The sequence below is a fragment of the Triticum dicoccoides genome, chromosome 2A (assembly GCF_002162155.2).
Source record: "Triticum dicoccoides isolate Atlit2015 ecotype Zavitan chromosome 2A, WEW_v2.0, whole genome shotgun sequence".
In the NCBI taxonomy this organism is placed as follows: domain Eukaryota; kingdom Viridiplantae; phylum Streptophyta; class Magnoliopsida; order Poales; family Poaceae; genus Triticum; species Triticum dicoccoides.
The window spans coordinates 704018-724189 of NC_041382.1; the positions used below are offsets into that span (position 1 = coordinate 704018).

Genomic DNA, 20172 nt, shown 5'->3' on the forward strand with positions numbered 1-20172 from the left:
GTGAAACAATTTCCACAATGTCTCAATTCTGTGCCAAACTTGTAATTCAGATATTCATCTCTATGATCATATCATAGATATTTTATCCTCTTGTCATGACGATCTTTCAACTTCACCCTGAAATTACTTGAACCTTTCAATAATTCAGACTCATGATTTATCAAGTAAATGTACTCAACATCTACTCAAATCATCTGTGAAGTAAGAACATAACGATATCCACTACACTCCTCAGCACTCATTGGACTGCACACATCAAAATGTATTTCTTCCAACAAGTTGCTTTCTAGTTCCATTTTACTGAAAACGAGGCTTTCAGTCATCTTGCCCATGTGGTATGATTTGCATGTCTCAAGTGATTCAAAATGAAGTGAGTCCAAACGGTCCATTTGCATGGAGTTTCTTCATGCATATACACCAATAGACATGGTTCGCATGTCTCAAATTTTTCAAAACGAGTGAGTCCAAAGATCCATCAACATGGAGCTTCTTCATGTGTTTTATACCGATATGACTTAAGTGGCAGTGCCACAAGTAGGTGGTACTATCATTACTATCTTATATCTTTTGGCATGAACATGTGTGTCACTACGATCAAGATTCAATAAACCATTCATTTTAGGTGTAAGACCATTGAAGGTATTATTCAAATAAACAGAGTAACCATTATTCTCCTTAAATGAATAACCGTATTGTGATAGACGTAATCCAATCATGTCTATGCTCAACGCAAACACCAATCTCGATGGTAGAGGGAGCGTAGGATATTTGATCAACCTTGGAAATACTTCCAACACACATCGTCATCTCACCTTTAGCTAGTCTCCGTTTATTCCGTAGCTTTCATTTCGAGTTACCAACACTTAGCAACCGAACCGGTATCTAATACCCTGGTGCTACTAGGAGTACTAGTAAAGTACACATTAATATAATGTATATCCAATATACTTCTGTCGACCTTGCCTGCCTTCTCATCTACCAAGTATCTAGGGTAGTTCTGCTTCAGTGACCGTTCCCCTCATTACAGAAGCACTTAGTCTCGGGTTTGGGTTCAACCTTGGATTTCTTCACTAGAGCAGCAACTGATTTTCCGTTTCATGAAGTATCCCTTCTTGCCCTTGCCCTTCTTGAAACTAGTGGTTTTACTAACCATCAACAATTGATGCTCCAACTTGATTTCTACCTTTTGTGGTGTCAAACATCGCGAATATCTCAAGGATCATCATATATGTCCCTGATATATTATAGTTCATCACGAAGCTCAAGCAGCTTGGTGGTAATGACTTCGGAGAACCATCACTATTTCATCTGGAAGATCAACTCCCACTCGATTCAAGCGATTGTTGTACTCAGACAATCTGAGCACAAGCTCAACAATTGAGCTTTTCTCCCTTAGTTTGCAGGCTAAGAAAATCGTCGGAGGTCTTATACCTCTTGACGTGGGCACGAGCCTGAAATCCCAATTTCAGCCCTCGAAACATCTCATATGTTTCGCGACGTTTCAAAACCGTCTTCGGTGACTCAATTCTAAACCGTTTAACTGAACTATCACGTAGTTATCAAAATGTGTATGTCAGATGTTCGCAACATCCACAGACGACGTTCGAGGTTCAGCACACTGAGCGGTGCATTAAGGACATAAGCCTTCTATGAAGCAATGAGGACAATCCTCAGTTTACGGACCTAGTCCGCATAATTGCTACTATCAACTTTCAACTAAATTTTCTCTAGGAACATATCTAAACAGTAGAACTGAAGCGCGAGCTACGACATAATTTGCGAAGACCTTTTGACTATGTTCAGGATAATTAAGTTCATCTTATGAACTCCCACTCAGATAGACATCCCTCTAGTCATCTAAGTGATTACATGATCCGAGTCAACTAGGCCGTGTCCGATCATCAGGTGAGACGGACTAGTCATCATCGGTGAACATCTTCATGTTGATCGTATCTACCATATGACTCATGCTCGACCTTTCGGTCTCTTGTGTTCCGAGGCCATGTCTGTACATGCTAGGCTCGTCAAGTCAACCTAAGTGTTTCGCGTGTGTAAATCTGTCTTACACCTGTTGTATGTGAATGTTAGAATCTATCACACCCGATCATCGCGTGGTGCTTCGAAACAACGAACTGTCGCAATGGTGCACAGTTAGGGGGAACACTTTCTTGAAATTTTAATGAGGGATCATCTTATTTACTACCGTTGTTCTAAGCAAATAAGATGCAAAAATATGATAAACATCACATGCAATCAAATAATAGTGACATGATATGGCCAATATCATATAGCTCCTTTGATCTCCATCTTGGGGCTCCATGATCATCTTGTCACCGGCATGACACCATGATCTCCATCATCATGATCTCTATCATCGTGTCTTCATGAAGTTGTCTCGTCAACTATTACTTCTACTACTATAGCTAACGGTTAGCAATAAAGTAAAGTAATTACATGACGTTTATGTTGACACGCAGGTCATAAATAAATTAAAACAACTCCTATGGCTCCTGCCGGTTGTCATACTCATCGACATGCAAGTCGTGATTCCCAAGAACATGATCAATCTCATACATCACATATATCATTCATCACATCCTTTTGGCCATATCACATCACATAGCATACCCTGCAAAAACAAGTTAGACGTCCTCTAATTGTTGTTTGCATGTTTTACGTGGCTGCTATGGGTTTCTAGCAAGAACGTTTCTTACCTACGCAAAGACCACAACGTGATATGCCAATTGCTATTTACCCTTCATAAGGACCCTTTTCATCGAATCCGATCCGACTAAAGTGGGAGAGACAGACACCCGCTAGCCACCTTATGCAACTAGTGCATGTCAGTCGGTGGAACCAGTCTCACGTAAGAGTACGTGTAAGGTCGGTCCGGGCCGCTTCATCCCACGATGCCGCCGAATCAAGATTGGACTAGTAACGGTAAGCATATTGAACAAAATCAACGCCCACAATTACTTTGTGTTCTACTCGTGCATAGAAACTACGCATAGACCTAGCTCATGATGCCACTGTTGGGGAACGTAGCAGAAATTCAAAATTTTACTACGTGTCACCAAGATCTATCTATGGAGTCATCTAGCAACGAGGGAGGAGTGGATCTACATACCCTTGTAGATCGCGCGCGGAAGCGTTCAAGAGAACGGGGTTGATGGAGTCGTACTCGTCGTGATCCAAATTACCGATGATCCTAGCGCCGAACGGACGGCACCTCCGCGTTCAACACAAGTACGGAGCAGCGACGTCTCCTCCTTCTTGATCCATCAAGGGGAAAGGAGAGGTTGATGGAGATCCAGCAGCACGACAGCGTGGTGGTGGAAGTAGCGGGATTCCAACAGGGCTTCGCCAAGCACTGCGGGAGGAGGGAGATGTGTCATGGGAGGGAGAGGGAGGCGCCAGGGCCTGGGTTTGGTTGCCCTCCCTTCCCCCCACTATATATAGGGCCAAGGGAGAGAGGGAGGGCGCAGCCTTGCCCCTTCCTCCAAGGAAGGGTGCGGCCAAGGGGGGGAGGAGTCCATCCTCCCCAAGGCACCTCGGAGGTGCCTTCCCCCTTTAGGACTCTCCCCTCCTCTTGTCCCTTTGGCACATGGGCCTCTAAGGGCTGGTGCCCTTGGCCCATATAGGCCAAGGCGCACCCCCTACAGCCCATGTGGCCCCCGGGGCAGGTGGCCCCACCTGGTGGACCCCCGGGACCCTTCCGGTGGTCCCGGTACAATACCGGTGACCCCGAAACTTGTCCCGATGGCCGAAATAGCACTTCCTATATATAATTCTTTACCTCCGGACCATTCCGGAACTCCTCGTGACGTCCGGGATCTCATCCGGGACTCCGAACAACTTTCGGGTTACCGCATACTAATATCTCTATAACCCTAGCGTCACCGAACCTTAAGTGTGCAGACCCTATGGGTTCGGGAGACATGCAGACATGACCGAGATGACTCTTCGGTCAATAACCAACAGCGGGATCTGGATACCCATGTTGTCTCCCACATGTTCCACGATGATCTCATCGGATGAACCACGATGTCAAGGACTTAATCAATCCCGTATACAATTCCCTTTGTCTATCGGTACAATACTTGCCCGAGATTTGATCGTCGGTATCCCGATACCTTGTTCAATCTCGTTACCGGCAAGTCTCTTTACTCGTTCCGTAACACATCATCCCGTGATCAACTCCTTGATCACATTGTGCACATTATGATGATGTCCTATCGAGTGGGCCCAGAGATACCTCTCCGTTTACACGGAGTGACAAATCCCAGTCTCGATTCGTGCCAACCCAACAGACACTTTCGGAGATACCTGTAGTGTACCTTTATAGCCACCCAGTTACTTGTGACGTTTGGCACACCCAAAGCACTCCTACGGTATCCGGGAGTTGCACAATCTCATGGTCTAAGGAAATGATACTTGACATTTGAAAAGCTTTAGCATACGAACTACACGATCTAGTGCTATGCTTAGGATTGGGTCTTGTCCATCACATCATTTTCCTAATGATGTGATCCCGTTATCAATGACATCCAATGTCCATGGTCAGGAAACTGTAACCATCTATTGATCAACGAGCTAGTCAACTAGAGGCTTACTAGGGACATGGTGTTGTCTATGTATCCACACATGTATCTGAGTTTCCTATCAATACAATTCTAGCATGGATAATAAACGATTATCATGAACAAGGAAATATAATAATAACTAATTTATTATTGCCTCTAGGGCATATTTTCAACATGAAGGTGCAAGGTGCTCCTTGAATAGCATGTCCGGTAACTGCAGGAACATAGCATTAACTAAACCACATCCACCGAGCGACGCGGTAGGCCTCGGTTGCTTAAGCACATGGCACCAATGCAAAGGGTGCTTGTAATTGTCGCAAATGTGATAGAAATGAATCGCCGTGCAGTCCTTGGAAAGATGATCATCTGAACGACATTTGAAACACCAAAGACCAGTTCGTTTTCCTTTCGGCCCACATCCAGTGGCTTTAGTGGAGGGCACAACCACCGGAGCAGTGTCTCGAGCCTCAGGAACTTGCTTGGTGGGGGCGGGCATCGTAGCAGGCGGCGGGAATATCGGCGGAGGTCGCGCAGACGGGGGGACGGCACCGGCAGCAGCGGCATCACGGCGCCCCCCCTTGCGCTTGGTCTTGTTGCGGCGAGCAGTAGCGTCCGACGTAGTCCTGTTTGTTGGAATTATGTGTCCTGCAACTATATTCAAATCACTAGGAATTACTAATATTCGGAATACCTCATTATGGAATTTATATACATGTACTTATGCATGGAATTACTTTACATGATTATCATGGAACTATTACTTTCTGAAACGTACTTAAGTGATATATGCTTAAGAAAGCTGGTCGATTATCAGTGGAATAAAATATTTATATTGAAAAGACTATCCGGGTACACTGATGATTGGAAGGAGCTAGATCGTATAATTAGATTACAACCCTAATGTTGATCTACATAATTAGAGGAATTTACACTCTATTATGGCGCGTTGCTCACAAGCGCGTGCTCCGGGGACATAACGGGTAGAATCCGTTAACAGACAAATATGATCGTGGTTGGTAATTTGATCTGGACTCTATACCGGAAACTAGTTGTAACAACTAGGAATCTTATCTGTATAAGAGGTGGACTCTTTGAAAAGACAGTATAAGAAGGTCCCTATCCCCTAGCCTCAGACATGCGAATTGTGAGCGGCACCATGAATAAGCGTAAAGGAATTAGGGGTAGACCGCAAACCCTAAATCTCTAACATTGGTATCGAGGCTAGGTTTCGTTGCCGACGGCCGCTGTTTCATCGGCTACATACTTTGCGCTGACTCCGGTCAACAAAACAGTTTCTCCGCTGGACGTCGCGTGTTCACGTTAATCATGGCCGCCTCGTGTTTCCCGCCGCTGCAACTCGCACCAGGCCCTGGCTGGTTTGCCACCGCCTTACACCGGCTCCTGCCGCACATCCGAGCCGCTGCCGATCTCGATCACCACCATCCGCTGCGCCCCGTCGAGACTCGCGGACTCAGCGGCCACCTGCTGCCGGAGCTGGGAAGGTAACTGGTGGGAGGCACCGAGGCAGTCAGCCAACAACACGACGGCACGAGTCGTCACCGGCCACTCGGAATTTCGTGGTGCGATGCGCGCTCACATACTTGCATTGCTGAGGAAGGAAGCATGCAGTCGTCGCTGCTACTTTGATTCTTTGAGTTTTCGATGCGTACTTTTCTTTTGGAGTAGCATCACAATTCTTGGATACTAGTACTACCACTTGGTTTTTTGTGCAAAGGAAGGTTAAACTTGCTGCACGGAGATCAAGGAATACTATTACTAAGTTGATCTTTTATGAAGTCTCAGGAGGCAAATTCTGAGCACGTGGAGAAAGAGTGCAAGAAGATTGGTATTTTTTTTTCTTTCTCAATGTTAAATTTACCACGGTTTGGAAAACAGAATAGTACAATTTTTATGTTTTGCAAAGGAAACCAATTGCATTGTTGACTGAAACAAACTGGAAGAGACTAAATAAAAGGGCCGCTGTAGAGGAAGAGGAAATACTATTAGGATATGGATATCAGGTGGCTTGACCATTCTATTATTTACTGGCTGTTGAAAATTATATTGAAAACATATTGCATGGAAAGTTAGTGCAATCTGGAATACTTTTTTTTGGGTGCATATCTCTTGGAAGACTTAGATTGCAGGCTTTTTTCCCCTTGAAAGTGCAAGTCATGGATTTCTTAAAATCCGTGTCAAATTAATTGGAATAATTTTATATACATTTGTCACCCTGAGTGGTCATCCAATCTCTGCGATATGGGATACTATTTGTTCTATGGAGGAAGATAGAAAACTCTTCGACGGAATGATCTGGTCAATTATGGTTGACTACACCTTGAAGAGGAAGATACAATATTTCAAATAGAATTGGCTAAGAGGAAGTGTCTATTATGGAACATCACTTATTTATGGAGGAAGATGGGAACCACTACGTGGAAAAGGAAATTTGCTCTCACTTAACGGTGTGTCCACTGCCAATGTTTGAATTATAATGTCTAATTTTTACTATTTGAACAAATAGTGAGATTATGGTGTTTGTTTATATACATCATTCATTGTTGGACTACTATAGCAACTTTATTGGCATGCAACAATTTCAAAGGAAAATTGATGTACTTTGGATTGGAAATTAAGTAATGAAACTCCCTTGTGGAGGAAAAGTATTATTGTTATAGAACACTCTATGCAACTTCAGTGAGAAGGTATTTGATTTATTGTTCTATCTTGGAGTCTATTGACTATGCCATTCTATTTGGAAAAGGAAGAGTGAAATATTGCTCAATGGTAAAATTAGTGCATTGTGGAATTTTGTACAATGATCTCTTATTTGTTGATGGTCCAATGAATGTTGGCAACCCAAACTGTTTATTTTGGGGAAGATAACTCCACATGGAGGAATACCTACAATGGGAACACATGCTTGGAATATTTCTGTCATGGACAACTTTGTCACATATCATGGAACTAAATCGAGTGGCTCACTAATTCTGGAATTCGAAACTTTAGTGGGAGGAATTTGATTTTCTGAAGCATATATATAATGGGTATTGGAACTTATACTTCTTGCCTGAAGGTGGAAATAAATGGTAATAAACTTCGTGTGATTTTATTCAAATATAGTTATGATTGTTTTTTTACTCCCACTGAAGGTTAGATTATTTATTTCGTCTCACTCTTCGATGATTACACTTTTATATGGTTATATTTATCTTTTATTATACGAGTTGGAAGGTTTTATTGTGCTGGTCACATGTTACACTTAAGTGGAAAATCAGTTGATTCAATAATATCATAGTTTTAACAACTGATTGGTGGGGGAAGTACACTTCAGGAATATATCATTTGTATGTAAAGAGCATGGAACTATTCACCAGTGTAATATACCATACACTCCACAATTGAATGGAGGAATTGATTGTCTTGGATACTCCCTTGTTTCTTTGAAAAGAAGCATTGCATAAGGTCATTTGTTGATATCATTATCCATCTAGTACAATCACTTGACTGGAAGGAAATATTCTATTTTGGCATGAAATTCTCAGTTATTACAAAGCGCAGAGAAATTAAGGGGTAAACCGCAAACCCTAAATTTCCAAAGACAACGGGTGCCAGCGCTGTCGGAGCAGCCCGCTGGCCGGAAGGATGGGCAGACGATAACGAAGCACCGAAACGGAAGGGTCCAGCAGCAGCACCAAAGCCGGCGGGTGGCCCGGGGTTCAGCGTCGCAACTCCGGCCAGAGGAAGCCCCTTAGGCGCGTTGCCGTTCCGGCCAGCCATGAGCTGCGGCGATGGCCGACGCAGGGCAGCAGCGTACGTTGGCGGCGCAGTCCGAGAGTACGCGCAGACGGAGGTAGTATCAAGGCGTAGATGCGTTCGGCGAAGAAATACGTCGGCCCTTCTGATAGTACGTCCCAAACGAGCAGCCTGGCCCTTGCTGGGCCCTTCAGCATGCAAAAGGCCCATGGGACGAAGCGTTGTTTGACCGGATGCATGATCGTTGCATGCATGCGTTGCCGCGAGCGTTACGGTCCCTTGACTTTGCTCCACCGAAGATGACGGATCGGCCAGCGCATCCGGCATGAATGCGGCCAGCGCCACCGGCGGCGTGATCCGCGGACGGGGGAGTGGCCCTCTCCAAGGCTTGATGCATACCCCTCGGCGCTGCCTTGGTGTCGCCGGCGACGGATTTGGCGATTTCGGCGCTCCATCTGGCCGAGCGGACGGCTCCTGAGACGAACCCAGGCACTCCTGGCCGGCTGATGTCGCTGGGGACGCGGAACCCCGACGTTCCCATACTCGCGAGACACGGAGGTCCAAAATTCCTGCACTAGCTCCTCTTTTGATTTCTTCCGGCGAGACACGGAGGTCCAAGGACCGCCCTCTTCCTCTTAATCTGCTTGGGAAAGGACCATATTTGCCGCCTAGACCGCCACCCCCTCCGCTTCAGGCAGATCGGCGACTTCGTCCATGGCCAGGGGCTCAAAACGTGATCCCGCAGTAGGCGACTTTGCCGCCGAACCAGAGCCAGGATCAATGGCCCCCGGCGCCAAGGTGAGCCTGCGCCGCGCCAGGAACACCGGTGGCCAACGTGAATGAGGCAAAGGTGTCCCATTAATTCTCCCCCATGCGCCTCCTGCAACAACAAAAGATGAACAGAGCTAGCAGGAATGCATAGCTTGTTAGCACGGAACACAAAGCCATCATTAATAACAAACTTATTCCATGTTTTTCCTTCTTTACAATTCTGCATTACATCTTTAAAATCAGCATCATGCACATATTGATCTTTGATGGTCTCTAAACCAAATATTTTGAAGTCAAGTTGTGAAAGCATAGTATAGCGACGAGACAAAGCATCAACAATAACATTTTCTTTACCCTTCTTGTGTTTAATAACATAAGGGAAAGTCTTAATGAATTCAACTCATTTAGCATGTCTACGATTCAGTTTAGCTTAACTTTTAATATATTTCAAAGATTCATGATCAGAATGTATAACAAATTCTTTGGGCCATAAATAATGTTGCCATGTCTCTAAAGTCCGAACAAGAGCATATAATTCTTTATCATAAATAGAGTAGTTTAGACTAGGCCCACTCAATTTTTCAGAAAAGTATGCAACAGGTTTGTCATCTTGTAATAACACACCTCCTAATCCAATTCCACTAGCATCATATTCAATTTCAAAAGTCTTATTAAAATCAGGAAGTTGGAGTAAAGGAGCATGTGTCAATTTATCTTTTAATACCGTGAAGGCTTCTACCCCAAACAAAAGGCACATCCTTCTTTGTAAGCTCATTGAGAGGTGCAGCAATGGTGCTAAAATCTCTCACAAAACGCCTATAGAAACCAGCGAGTCCAAGAAAACTCCTCACTTGTGTGACCGTTTTGGGCTGCGGCCAACTCTCAATAGCTTTAATCTGGGCTTTATTAACTTCAATTCCCTGTGGAGTAACAACATAGCCAAGAAAAGATATTCGGTCGGTGCAAAAGATGCACTTCTAACGCGAATGAATACATAGGAGGCAGCTGGGGAGGGATGTGCCAAGGTTTCTTCACAGGTCCATGATGTGTGCTTGTGAAGATTTGATGCACACAAGCATATGTATTCGGTTCACCCTCATGTGAGCTAGTAGCCTAGTTGTACTCTTTACTACCTACCTAATGCAGTTGTGGATTTATCCGAGAGGGTGAGATGACTGACCTTGCCCGGGGTGATCAATCCCTTCTTCTCTGCATCTTCACTCTTCAATCATGGAGATTGCCGGCCTGGAATGGATCATACAACATACGTACATATTAATCAAAATTGGATACAGAGGCGGAGTTCTTCTTTCCTTCACAAACACTGATGGAAAACAGAGACGGTGTCGGAACCAGGCAGAACAATATGAGAATTAGCTTTAGTTGGTCATGTTGCAAGGAAAAGCCGACAGAGAGCTCTGTAGTGGCACATCACCGACCTTGAGAGGTGGTGCAAGTTTGTGCATAGCCGTAAAAGTCAAAAGAGCGAGGAGCACTAAACTTGTAGAGAAAACAATTGTGTGGGTGTTTTGTGCAAAATATTGCCTCCATGGCGTGCATGTCAACCAAGATTAGTCCTGCGTAGGATCTGTGGCAACGTAGAATCCGAGCAGAGATATTATACCTCTAGCATATACTCCCTCCGTTCCTAAATATTTGTCTTTCTAGACATTTCGAATGACTACTACATACGGATATATGTAGACATATTTTAGAGTGTAGATTCACTCATTTTGCTTCGTATGTAGTCACTTGTTGAAATGCCTAGAAAGACAAGTATTTAGGAACGGAGGGAGTAGTACTCTGCGTGGGTAAGGCGAGGCAGTGCAGAGTGAGTTGATGGTACAAGCAGATTCCTGAAAATTGAAGTTGATCGGATATGGATTGTGTGTATGCATTTGCATGGTGGATACATCAGCAAAAGAAAGGATAATATGGACGCAAATCACTTTCTGGAGCAGAGTACCCAAACCAGAATACAAATGCAGCATGTCAAACAGTTTGTTGCATTGCAGCTATATATATTGATATCACACCAGCAATGCAAATTATTCCGTATATTTCTGGGCTATGCCAACAACACCTTAATTAATTGCAGCCTTAGCCAGCAGGCTCGGTGATAAATTAACGGAATGACGGAACCAAAATGCAGACAACACATGAATAAAATTAATAGCGATTCATACACATCACACTTTCAGTAGTCCGTCAGCAAGCATAAACATGCATGCTATGCCGCTGAATTATTAATAATAAGACAGAAATAAATGAAACCAAACCAAACCAAACCCTTGTTAGTTCAAGCGCGTGCAATCACAGACACAAATCAAACATGCTCCAGACATAGCTTCAGACCAACACAATCTTGGCAAGTAAACATGCACAGACTTGAACCATTGCCGCTGTTGAAAGCAGCAAGACGTCTCACTCCCGTAAGACGTCACCACCAAACCTCCTACACACAAGAGCGAATGACATGACCATTTAATTTAATGAAAGCGGAGTCGATGGAGAGAATGGGTCGTCCAATGCACATATGAGAGAGTGTATGGATTACCCTACTTTGCTGCTCTGCGTATGTGTATGTATTTCATTTGTACGTTTGTATGCAACAACAATCTTATAGTGACTTCTCATATATCATGATACGTGCATGCATGAAAAAAGAAAGAAAAATAGGAAGAGCGCGCGTGTGTGTACCTGAGTAGTACGGTCAGTTCACCAGAGCACCGAGAATCTAGGCAGGGGCTTCTTGTAATATGATGAGTGGCGGGGATCATAGAGGGAAGGGTCATGGCTGGCCTCCGGCCCGTCCCACTCCAGCTTCTCCCACCAGTCCCTCTCGCAGTCCACGATGGGGCGGATGTCTCGGCTGACGGCTGGGACACGCCTGAGACCCCAGCATCCCCGGAGCCATATCCTCTCAAGCTTGGGAGCAAGCATCTTGACCTCACATATATGCTGCAACTTATAGAGCTCATACAGGTGGATGTGCTTCAGGTTTGGGAACTCAAGTACATTTTTTTTGAGGTCAGGATGAACAGGGAACACTGTATTTAGATCACCACAGTTGACAATGTGGAGACTCTCTAAATCTTTTCGGTCGTCGTTGGATATTGTTGTCAGGAACTCTGGCTCCACGGGGAATACCTTGTCGATATCACCACAACTAACAATGTGAAGGGTCTCTAAGTTGGGAAAATATGAGCCTGGAGCAGCCCATGATAATGGAAGCACGAATTTGAGCCTTGGACATGAGTAGAGGTGTATGCTCTGCAGATTCACGAAGGAACGGGTGTCCTTGGCACTGACAATATTTCCTCTGCTCCAAACACAGGATGCCATCAGCAGATCAGCCGCCCAAAAGTTCTGTAGTTCTTCAAAGCAAAAGATATCATAGTTAGTGGCGAAGACTGTGTCTAGCTTGGGGCATCTCTCCACACGGCACTGTTGCAGCCTAGACCATCTAAGTTTCTTATCTTCTATGGTCATTATACATTCAGGGATGATAGTGTTGATGGAATAATTATCGTGCACATGCAAACTCTCAGCCTTGTCCATCACAAATATGATAGCCTTGTTACCTTGTGTGCTCTCCATGCTAGTGTTGCTAATTCCTTCACCAATCTCCACATGGCGGGCTAACGGCTGAAACTTCGCTGCACTATTGTAGTCATGATCAATAGTTATGTTGTCCATAGAAAAAACATCATAACAGTGATTGGGGATTAATGACTTTGGTAGGGCTGGCCCCAATATATTCCCACAGTTACTAGAACCCATCTTTCCTTTGTTGCACCACTGTCCACTAGCAGAAATGCAAAGGTTTAGACTAAATTTATTTGTGCCCATGTTCCAAAACGTATTAATGTAAGTTGTTTGCGTCAATATCTGGATGAATTTGATGTCCACCATAGCAACATATGCTTGACAATGACCCTTTTTAAACTTCTCAAGATCTGGTGGTATTCTTCCGACCTCTTCTCCTCCTCGAGTGTCAATGCAGAGAAAACATAGTTGGGACATCTCCTTTTCTGGCCAAAGCACAGCACGAAGTTGCTCACATCCCAATAGCATGACTCGTTGGAGACATGGGACCTGCACCACCTGAGTTGTGAGGTCAAGTGTCTTGACTCCTGTGCCTGAGAGGTCCAGCTCCTCAAGGTTTGGAAGTGATCCCCTCAGTGTGAATTCAAACAATCTTGCACAACCAGCCAAGGAGATGCGGCTTATTTTGGCTTCCCTGTAATCATCTTTTCTTGGTCTTGCATCTAAGATGAATGATTCAAGTGATGGAGGGAGTCCTTCAACATGCTCCAAACCAAAACAACCATCTAGAACCAGAGTCTTGAGGCTACTTGATGTTGACAAGCTGGGCAAAACTGTGAATTCATCCTTTCTGCCTGTCTCCAAAGAGCAGCATGTAGGGTCAATAACTCGAAGCTTGTGAAGATTTTGTGGTTGTCCCAATGCAAAAATGATGTGCCAAAACCTTCCATTCTTTATATGTACTTCCCTAATGTTTGTAGCCATTTGCTTTATTATCTCTGGTGATGAAGGCAGATGCCAGTCTGTATTGTGTATGTCTATCACCCATAGGCTCTTCAAAAAACCCATTTCTTGCTTCTCATCCTCTTCTGGTCGTAGATCCTGGCAGCTATCTAATCCAAGGAATCTCAACTTGTGGCAACGACGAAAAGGAGGAGAGGAAAAACTGAAGGTGCAGTGGCATAACTTGAGCACACCAAGTTTGTCCGCTTGATGAAACATGTCATTAGGTAAGGGTCTTAATGGAGGATCTGATCCGCTTGCGACTGCAGCAAGGAAAAAGGACGTTGACTCTGGATGCACAACAGAGCTTTCCTTGGACATTAACCATCGCTTCGAAGGAGTCTTCAATTTATCACCAAAGGAGGGCAGTGCATTAGCTGAATAATCCTCTATGTGTATGTGTTGATGCAGAGCAGATGCAGCCTCCCATGCTTCTTCACCATGGCCTCCTTGTATAATCCCATCACAGACCCAATAGTTAGAAGCATGGGTGGCCCAGTCATAGCCCATGATATTGCCTCCTTGAGAATTCAATGACAACAGATACAAGCAACACTCGGTAGCTGCTTCACCAAGCTTATCTGTGTACCCAGCAATTTCTCCAGCCTCTATCTGAAGCAAAAAATTCCACCCCCGAAGACTGTATGTATCATAAAGAAAAAGATGGGAATCATCCACCTTCTCAGTAATTCGTGGGATGAGCCGAAGCCTGCCCCTGAAGGTCCACAATACTTTAGTAGTACCGAACCTTGCCGACAGAAGAATGCCAAAATCATCCAAGTCTATTGTGTTATCGCTCCCATTATGGAAGAGCACCAAGCATTTGTGTTGTCTTGTGGCCCGATGTATCTCTGCCCCAACCTCTTGTATCTCAGCTCTGGAGCTTTCATCTACCCCTCTGAAATCATCTTCTTCATCTTGCCTATCAAAAATATGCATTACCCGCCGAGGAAGCTTCAATTCTTGTGCGATTGTCTTCTGGAGTGCTCTTCTGCTTTTCCACCTAGAGCAGTCGACGTGGATGATCTTGTCAAATTTCTTAAGCAGAGATGGCGGAGGGTTTTCAGCAATGGCTCTAAGCACCGCCGAAGCAGCCAGCCCTTCACATCCATCAAAATAGATGGCCTTGTGTGCAGTACTGCTTGTATCCTCTAGATAAGGGACTATATTTCCCACCGCTCTTTCGATGGTGTCTGCATTAATCCTCTGCATAATTAGTTGACAACAATTAGTTAAGGTCAGTCACTTTAGCATTTTTCATCTACTAGTAACGTATATGCAAAAGCTGCACCTACTTTGTTTTTTTCTTTTTATGATTAGAGTCGAGAATAATTAATTAGACTGCATTACATGCATGGCCGTCACTCAGCATACATGCTATCCTCCCAGCTAGAAGTAAACTGCATTTCGGCCATACGATTTCAGTGTTTATGCATGTCTCCGTGGACTTGAGCATGTATGTCTGTGTAATTTGTCAGACGGGCCGTGTGTGTGTGTGTGTGTGTGTGTGTGTGTGATCTTGGACGTCCTTGTTTCACCCTCTTGGAGGAGCTAATTTACATGCAATTCATCTTGAACTACATATCACAACAATTAAGACAACCATCTCTGACATATATATAGTATAACATACCACCGGAAGAACTAGGCTAGGCTACTTTGTGAGAACTGGATGCATGAATGCATTCATGTGTACGCAGACAAATTAATACCTCTCGAGGCATGATAACTAATTGTTTGAGTGAAGGCCTTGCAGAGACAAGAAGCTCCAGAAATCTAACCCATCGATCGATCGGCACTGGCCTCCAGATGAATCAATTTGCAGCTGGCACCTACTAGTTATCAGAAGAGAGTAATTGTTAGTCGATGCATAACTAGAATATATATATATATATATATATATATATATATATATATATATATATATATATATGATGAGGTTTATTAATAGTATTGACAGTACAAGAGCCGTATTAATAGTCTTCTTGACAGTACGTACCTTAATCGGAAAGTAGGCTGGCTGGCTGGCTGGCACAATCTATTGCTTAGGTCAGTTGAAGGGGGAACAATGGATACAGAAGATTTGATGGTCTTTGGCTTTTGGTTTGGCCAAAGCATACATGTGTAGCAAGCTGGTTCTTTGCTTCAGGTTGGAGCTACTTATTAAAGAATAAAGATTGAGCTGTCTGCTTCTTCTTCCTCCTTTTTCTTTTGCTTTTGCTTTTGCTTTTGCTTTGAATAAAGCAGGTTGGACTGGATTCCAAGCAGTATCGAAAGGTGTGCGGGAGGCAGGACTCACATATTTTTTCTTTTTTCATGAAAAACATAAGAAATAATAGTTATTTAACCACAACCATCACACTTCGGGCTAAGGCAACAACTTGGCACCACATTGAAGGCAGGACACAAAAAACCACCGAAAATGCGCCTAATGCGTAGTGACGCTCGAATTTGGTCATGAAAACAGCAAAACCGACAGGTGGGTCGGGATTAGGTGGCATGCTTGTGTGACAATATGTCGAGTTGGACGAGGGTCCGACTTGTCAATGACTCAAGTGTTTACTAGTTTTCACCTTTTTTTCTTCCTTGTTTTCTCTCTGGCATTTAGCCGAACAGGTTGTGAGCGCTGGACCATGGACATCACCCCATTTGTTCCCGCGACCATTCCGGTGCTTCCCCGGCCTATCCCCGCGCCGCTGCCGCTTCCTCCTTCTCCCTCCATTTGCCGCCGCCCCGCGCCGCCGCCGCTTCCTCCTTCCCCCTCCAGTCGACGCCGCCCCTTGCACGCGCCATTCCTCCGACGAACAGCGCCCGGCCGCCCACTGCCGCTCGGCGCCCACAAGGTGTTTGACAAAACGCTTGCAAGGTATGTATTACTTCAACTTCACATTTTTTACATGAATTTGGTGCATGGTGTTTGTAGTTTTTATAGCCTAGTTTAAATTGAACATTATACATGAGTTCGTCATATGATTCTTCGGAAGAAGAATTTCATATTGAAGAGGAGGATCTTGCAATGATCCTAGCTATCCACATCAATAAGAAACCGAAGCACGGTGGTTCGGTTATGGGTCGGCAGAAAATTTGAAGGGATAGGATCGATGCCCACAACTGATTGATGAGGCACTATTTTGCGGATAATCCCGTGTACCCGAGTCGTACTACCGACGCCGGTTTACGATGAGCACCGAGTTGTTCAGGCGCATTGCAGAGAAACTAGCGAGCCATGACCGTTTTTTCAGCAAAGGAGGAATGCCGCCGGAGAGCTCGGGCATAGCACCTTTCAGAAGGTGACAGCCGCCTTGCGTATGTTGGCATAGGGTATTCCCGCTGATCTAGTTGATGACCACTTGGCCATGCGTGAGAGTCAAGCCATCATGTTGTCAAGTGCTTCGCAGTCGGAATTGTGCAAGTGTTTGGCCATTGGAGATAAACAAAGCTCGCGGCTTCCCAGGTATGCTTGGTTCAATAGATTGCATGCATTGGAATGAGAAGAATTGTCCTAAGGCATGGCATGGGCAATTCCACGGCCAAAAAAAAGGGTTCCACTATAATCCTTGAAGCGTTGGCCATCAAGAGGCTTGGATTTGGCATGCTTTTTTTGGAATGCCTGGATCTTTGAATCACATCAACGTTGTTAATCGGTCACCACAGATGAATAAGATTGCAAATGATGAACTGCCATCGGTGCAGTTTGTAGCAAATGGTCATACATACAACTATATCTACTATCTTGCGGATGGCATCTACCCAAAGTGGCAAACATTTGTGAAGCCATTGAAAAAACTGGAAGGTAGGAAAAAATCTTGATTTCCGCAATGCTCAGGCGGCGGCTAGAAAAGATCTGGAAAGAGCTTTTGGGATTTTGCAAGCCCAATTTGCTATTGTGAGAGGACCGGCTAGATTTTGGAATCAAAAGATGCTTTGGTATATCATGCACGCTTGTGTGATAATGCACAACATGATCATCGAGAATGAGCGTGGCCAAGATTTAGACTACTCTCAGTATGAGCTCTTGGGACATCCCGTGCGAGTGCGGCGGAGGGCTTCCAGGGTGGTCCGTTTTGTTGCCTCCTATCATGCCATTCGACGTGCCAAAACGCATGATGATCTTCAGAAGGATCTCATCGAGGAGTGGTGGGCATGGAATGGCCGACAAAGAGCATCATGATTTGTGCGTTTGATGTGGTATTATTGAACTATTTGTTCTGTTGCAAGATAAACTATTTGTTTGAGTTGTAATAATAAAATTAAACTCTTTATTATTGATTTATTTTGTTTGTGTTTGATCTTCTTGATTGTGTTTGGAGTGCATATGTTGTTTGTGCGAGAGCGCGCGTGTAATTTTTTTGCAGCGGCTGATGTAACGGCTCGCGCGCGCCAAACTTTGAAGCGGTCGCTGGAGCAAGCGCTCCGCGCGTTGCGCGGCTGTTGGAGATGCTTTAAGTTGTTATCCTAGCCCCAACCATGATGGTTTTGGGTAAATAACTCAAAATAATATTGCCACAAACAGCGGTAGATGAAGTATATCCAACAATCTTCCATGCTGAAAATACATGTGATGCAGACCAACGATTCGAAGAATGCAAAGCACCATTGTTAGTACAATAGAAAAAGGAGTAACTGGAATTCACCTGAAATACCATCAATTGATTGGAAACAGCCAAACTGCACAACAGACTGCGCTGCTGATATGATGCATCTATTGATTGAATATAACCAGTGGCATAAATGATGAACATCCAGAGAGAAATAAGTTACTTAGACCATTAATAACATCAATCAATAGGTAAAAAGTGAAAGTTATTTTTTTAAAAAGGAGAATAACCCCCAACCTCTACATCTGGAAGATGCAAGCAACCATTTTATTAATTATTCACAAAGACCCTATAAATTAGTACATCAATATGTCTGAATCAGCCTTTTGCAACATCTGCCGTTACTCCTATCCAATTGATGAAGGGGTGCAGTAAGTCTGTGCTGAATACCAAGATCATTCACCTAAGCCTAATATCTGAAGCCGGAGGCCCCAACCAAGCCACATATCGGGTGTGGGGCAGAAACCGGTCCGATGTACTCTCATGGGTCATCCCCACCATCTTTCACCGATCTCTTCAGAGCAGGTACTGACACATCGACCTTGTCAGGAATTCCGTCGACACCGCAGAGGGAGTCCTGGATTATGGTGTGTTCGGATAGCCAGACAATACCTTCGGCCGGACTCCAGGACTATGAAGATACAAGATTGAAGACTTGGTCCCGTGTCCGGATGAGACTTTCCTTGGCGTGGAAGGCAAGCTTGGCGATGCGGATATTCAAGATCTCCTACCATTGTAACCGACTCTGTGTAACCCTAACCCTATCCGGTGTCTATATAAACCGGAGGGTGCTAATCCATAGGACAACTCCATCATACAACAATCATACCATAGGCTAGCTTCCAGGGTTTAGCCTCCTTGATCTCGTGGTAGATCTACTCTTGTACTACCCATATCATCAATATTAATCAAGCAGGAGTAGGGTTTTACCTCCATCGAGAGAGGGCCCGAACCTGGGTAAAAACATCGTGTCCCCTGTCTCCTGTTACCATCCGGCCTAGACGCACAGTTCGGGACCCCCTACCAGAGATCCGCCGGTTTTGACACCGACATTGGTGCTTTTTATTGAGAGTTCCTCTAATGCGTTGCAATCAGGAAGGATGCCTCTTCCCGTCTTTAAAGACGGCACCGTTACTAAGGAAGCCTTGGCTGTCGGCCAAACCCTTCGGCTAGGTGGTTTTCTCATGACCGCCTATTCGGCCATTGCGCCGACGGTGACCTCTCGGGTCATTAAAAGCAATCTTCACGTCAGCTCGGAACTCGTCGAGCAGCTAGATCCAATTGAGCTCTCTTCCGTAAACGAGCTCTTGGATCGCATCGCCGCCCTTGGGGTCACTACGGATTACGACCAGGTTGGGCTTAAATCCGATCTAAGAGAAATTAACTCTCCCCAAGTCACCCACCACGTTGCCGTGGTAGAGGTGCAGTGCGGCGACCCTTCATCTATTTTAAGGACTGCTACGTCCGAATTTCCGACCCCTCCAAGCCGGATACCCGCAGAGGGGAGGATGTAACTCAAGACCTGAGCTTAGGATCAGGCAACGGGCTAGATTCATTGGACAACATCCAAGAATACGAACTTTAGAGTTCGGAAGCTCTTCGGCCTCCGAATCTTAGATTGGGTGAGGTTTCAGATTCAATGCCACCCCGCCCGCCCAAACATAAGCGATCTTTCCTAAATTAGGCAAAAGCCCGAGGAAACAGTACATCATTACTGGGCTAGATTCCTCCTGGTTATGAACAGGATAAAGGATTGCCGCGAGGGAGACGCAATCTCAATTTTCTGCAGTAATTGCACGGACGAGGGAATCCTTAACGCCATAAGTCATCGTGATATTACACGCTTTGCTGACTTGGCGTCCATAGTACAAAAGTACTGTGCGATGGAAAGTGCCTGGAAAACCGAAATAAAA

The 20172-nt window shown here is 44.7% G+C and overlaps 1 protein-coding gene across 1 annotated transcript; it reads right to left on the reverse strand.

The window, feature by feature from the left end:
• Window positions 1-11272: 11272 nt before the first annotated feature.
• Window positions 11273-15464, reverse strand: LOC119352622. Its single transcript, XM_037619192.1, has 3 exons — window positions 15374-15464; window positions 11811-14867; window positions 11273-11565 (listed from the first exon to the last, which is right to left on the reverse strand). Exons 1-2 carry the CDS (start codon window positions 15383-15385, stop codon window positions 11829-11831), a joined length of 3051 nt encoding a protein of 1016 aa, XP_037475089.1. The 5' UTR covers window positions 15386-15464; the 3' UTR covers window positions 11273-11565; window positions 11811-11828.
• Between the last annotated feature and the right edge of the window lie 4708 nt (window positions 15465-20172).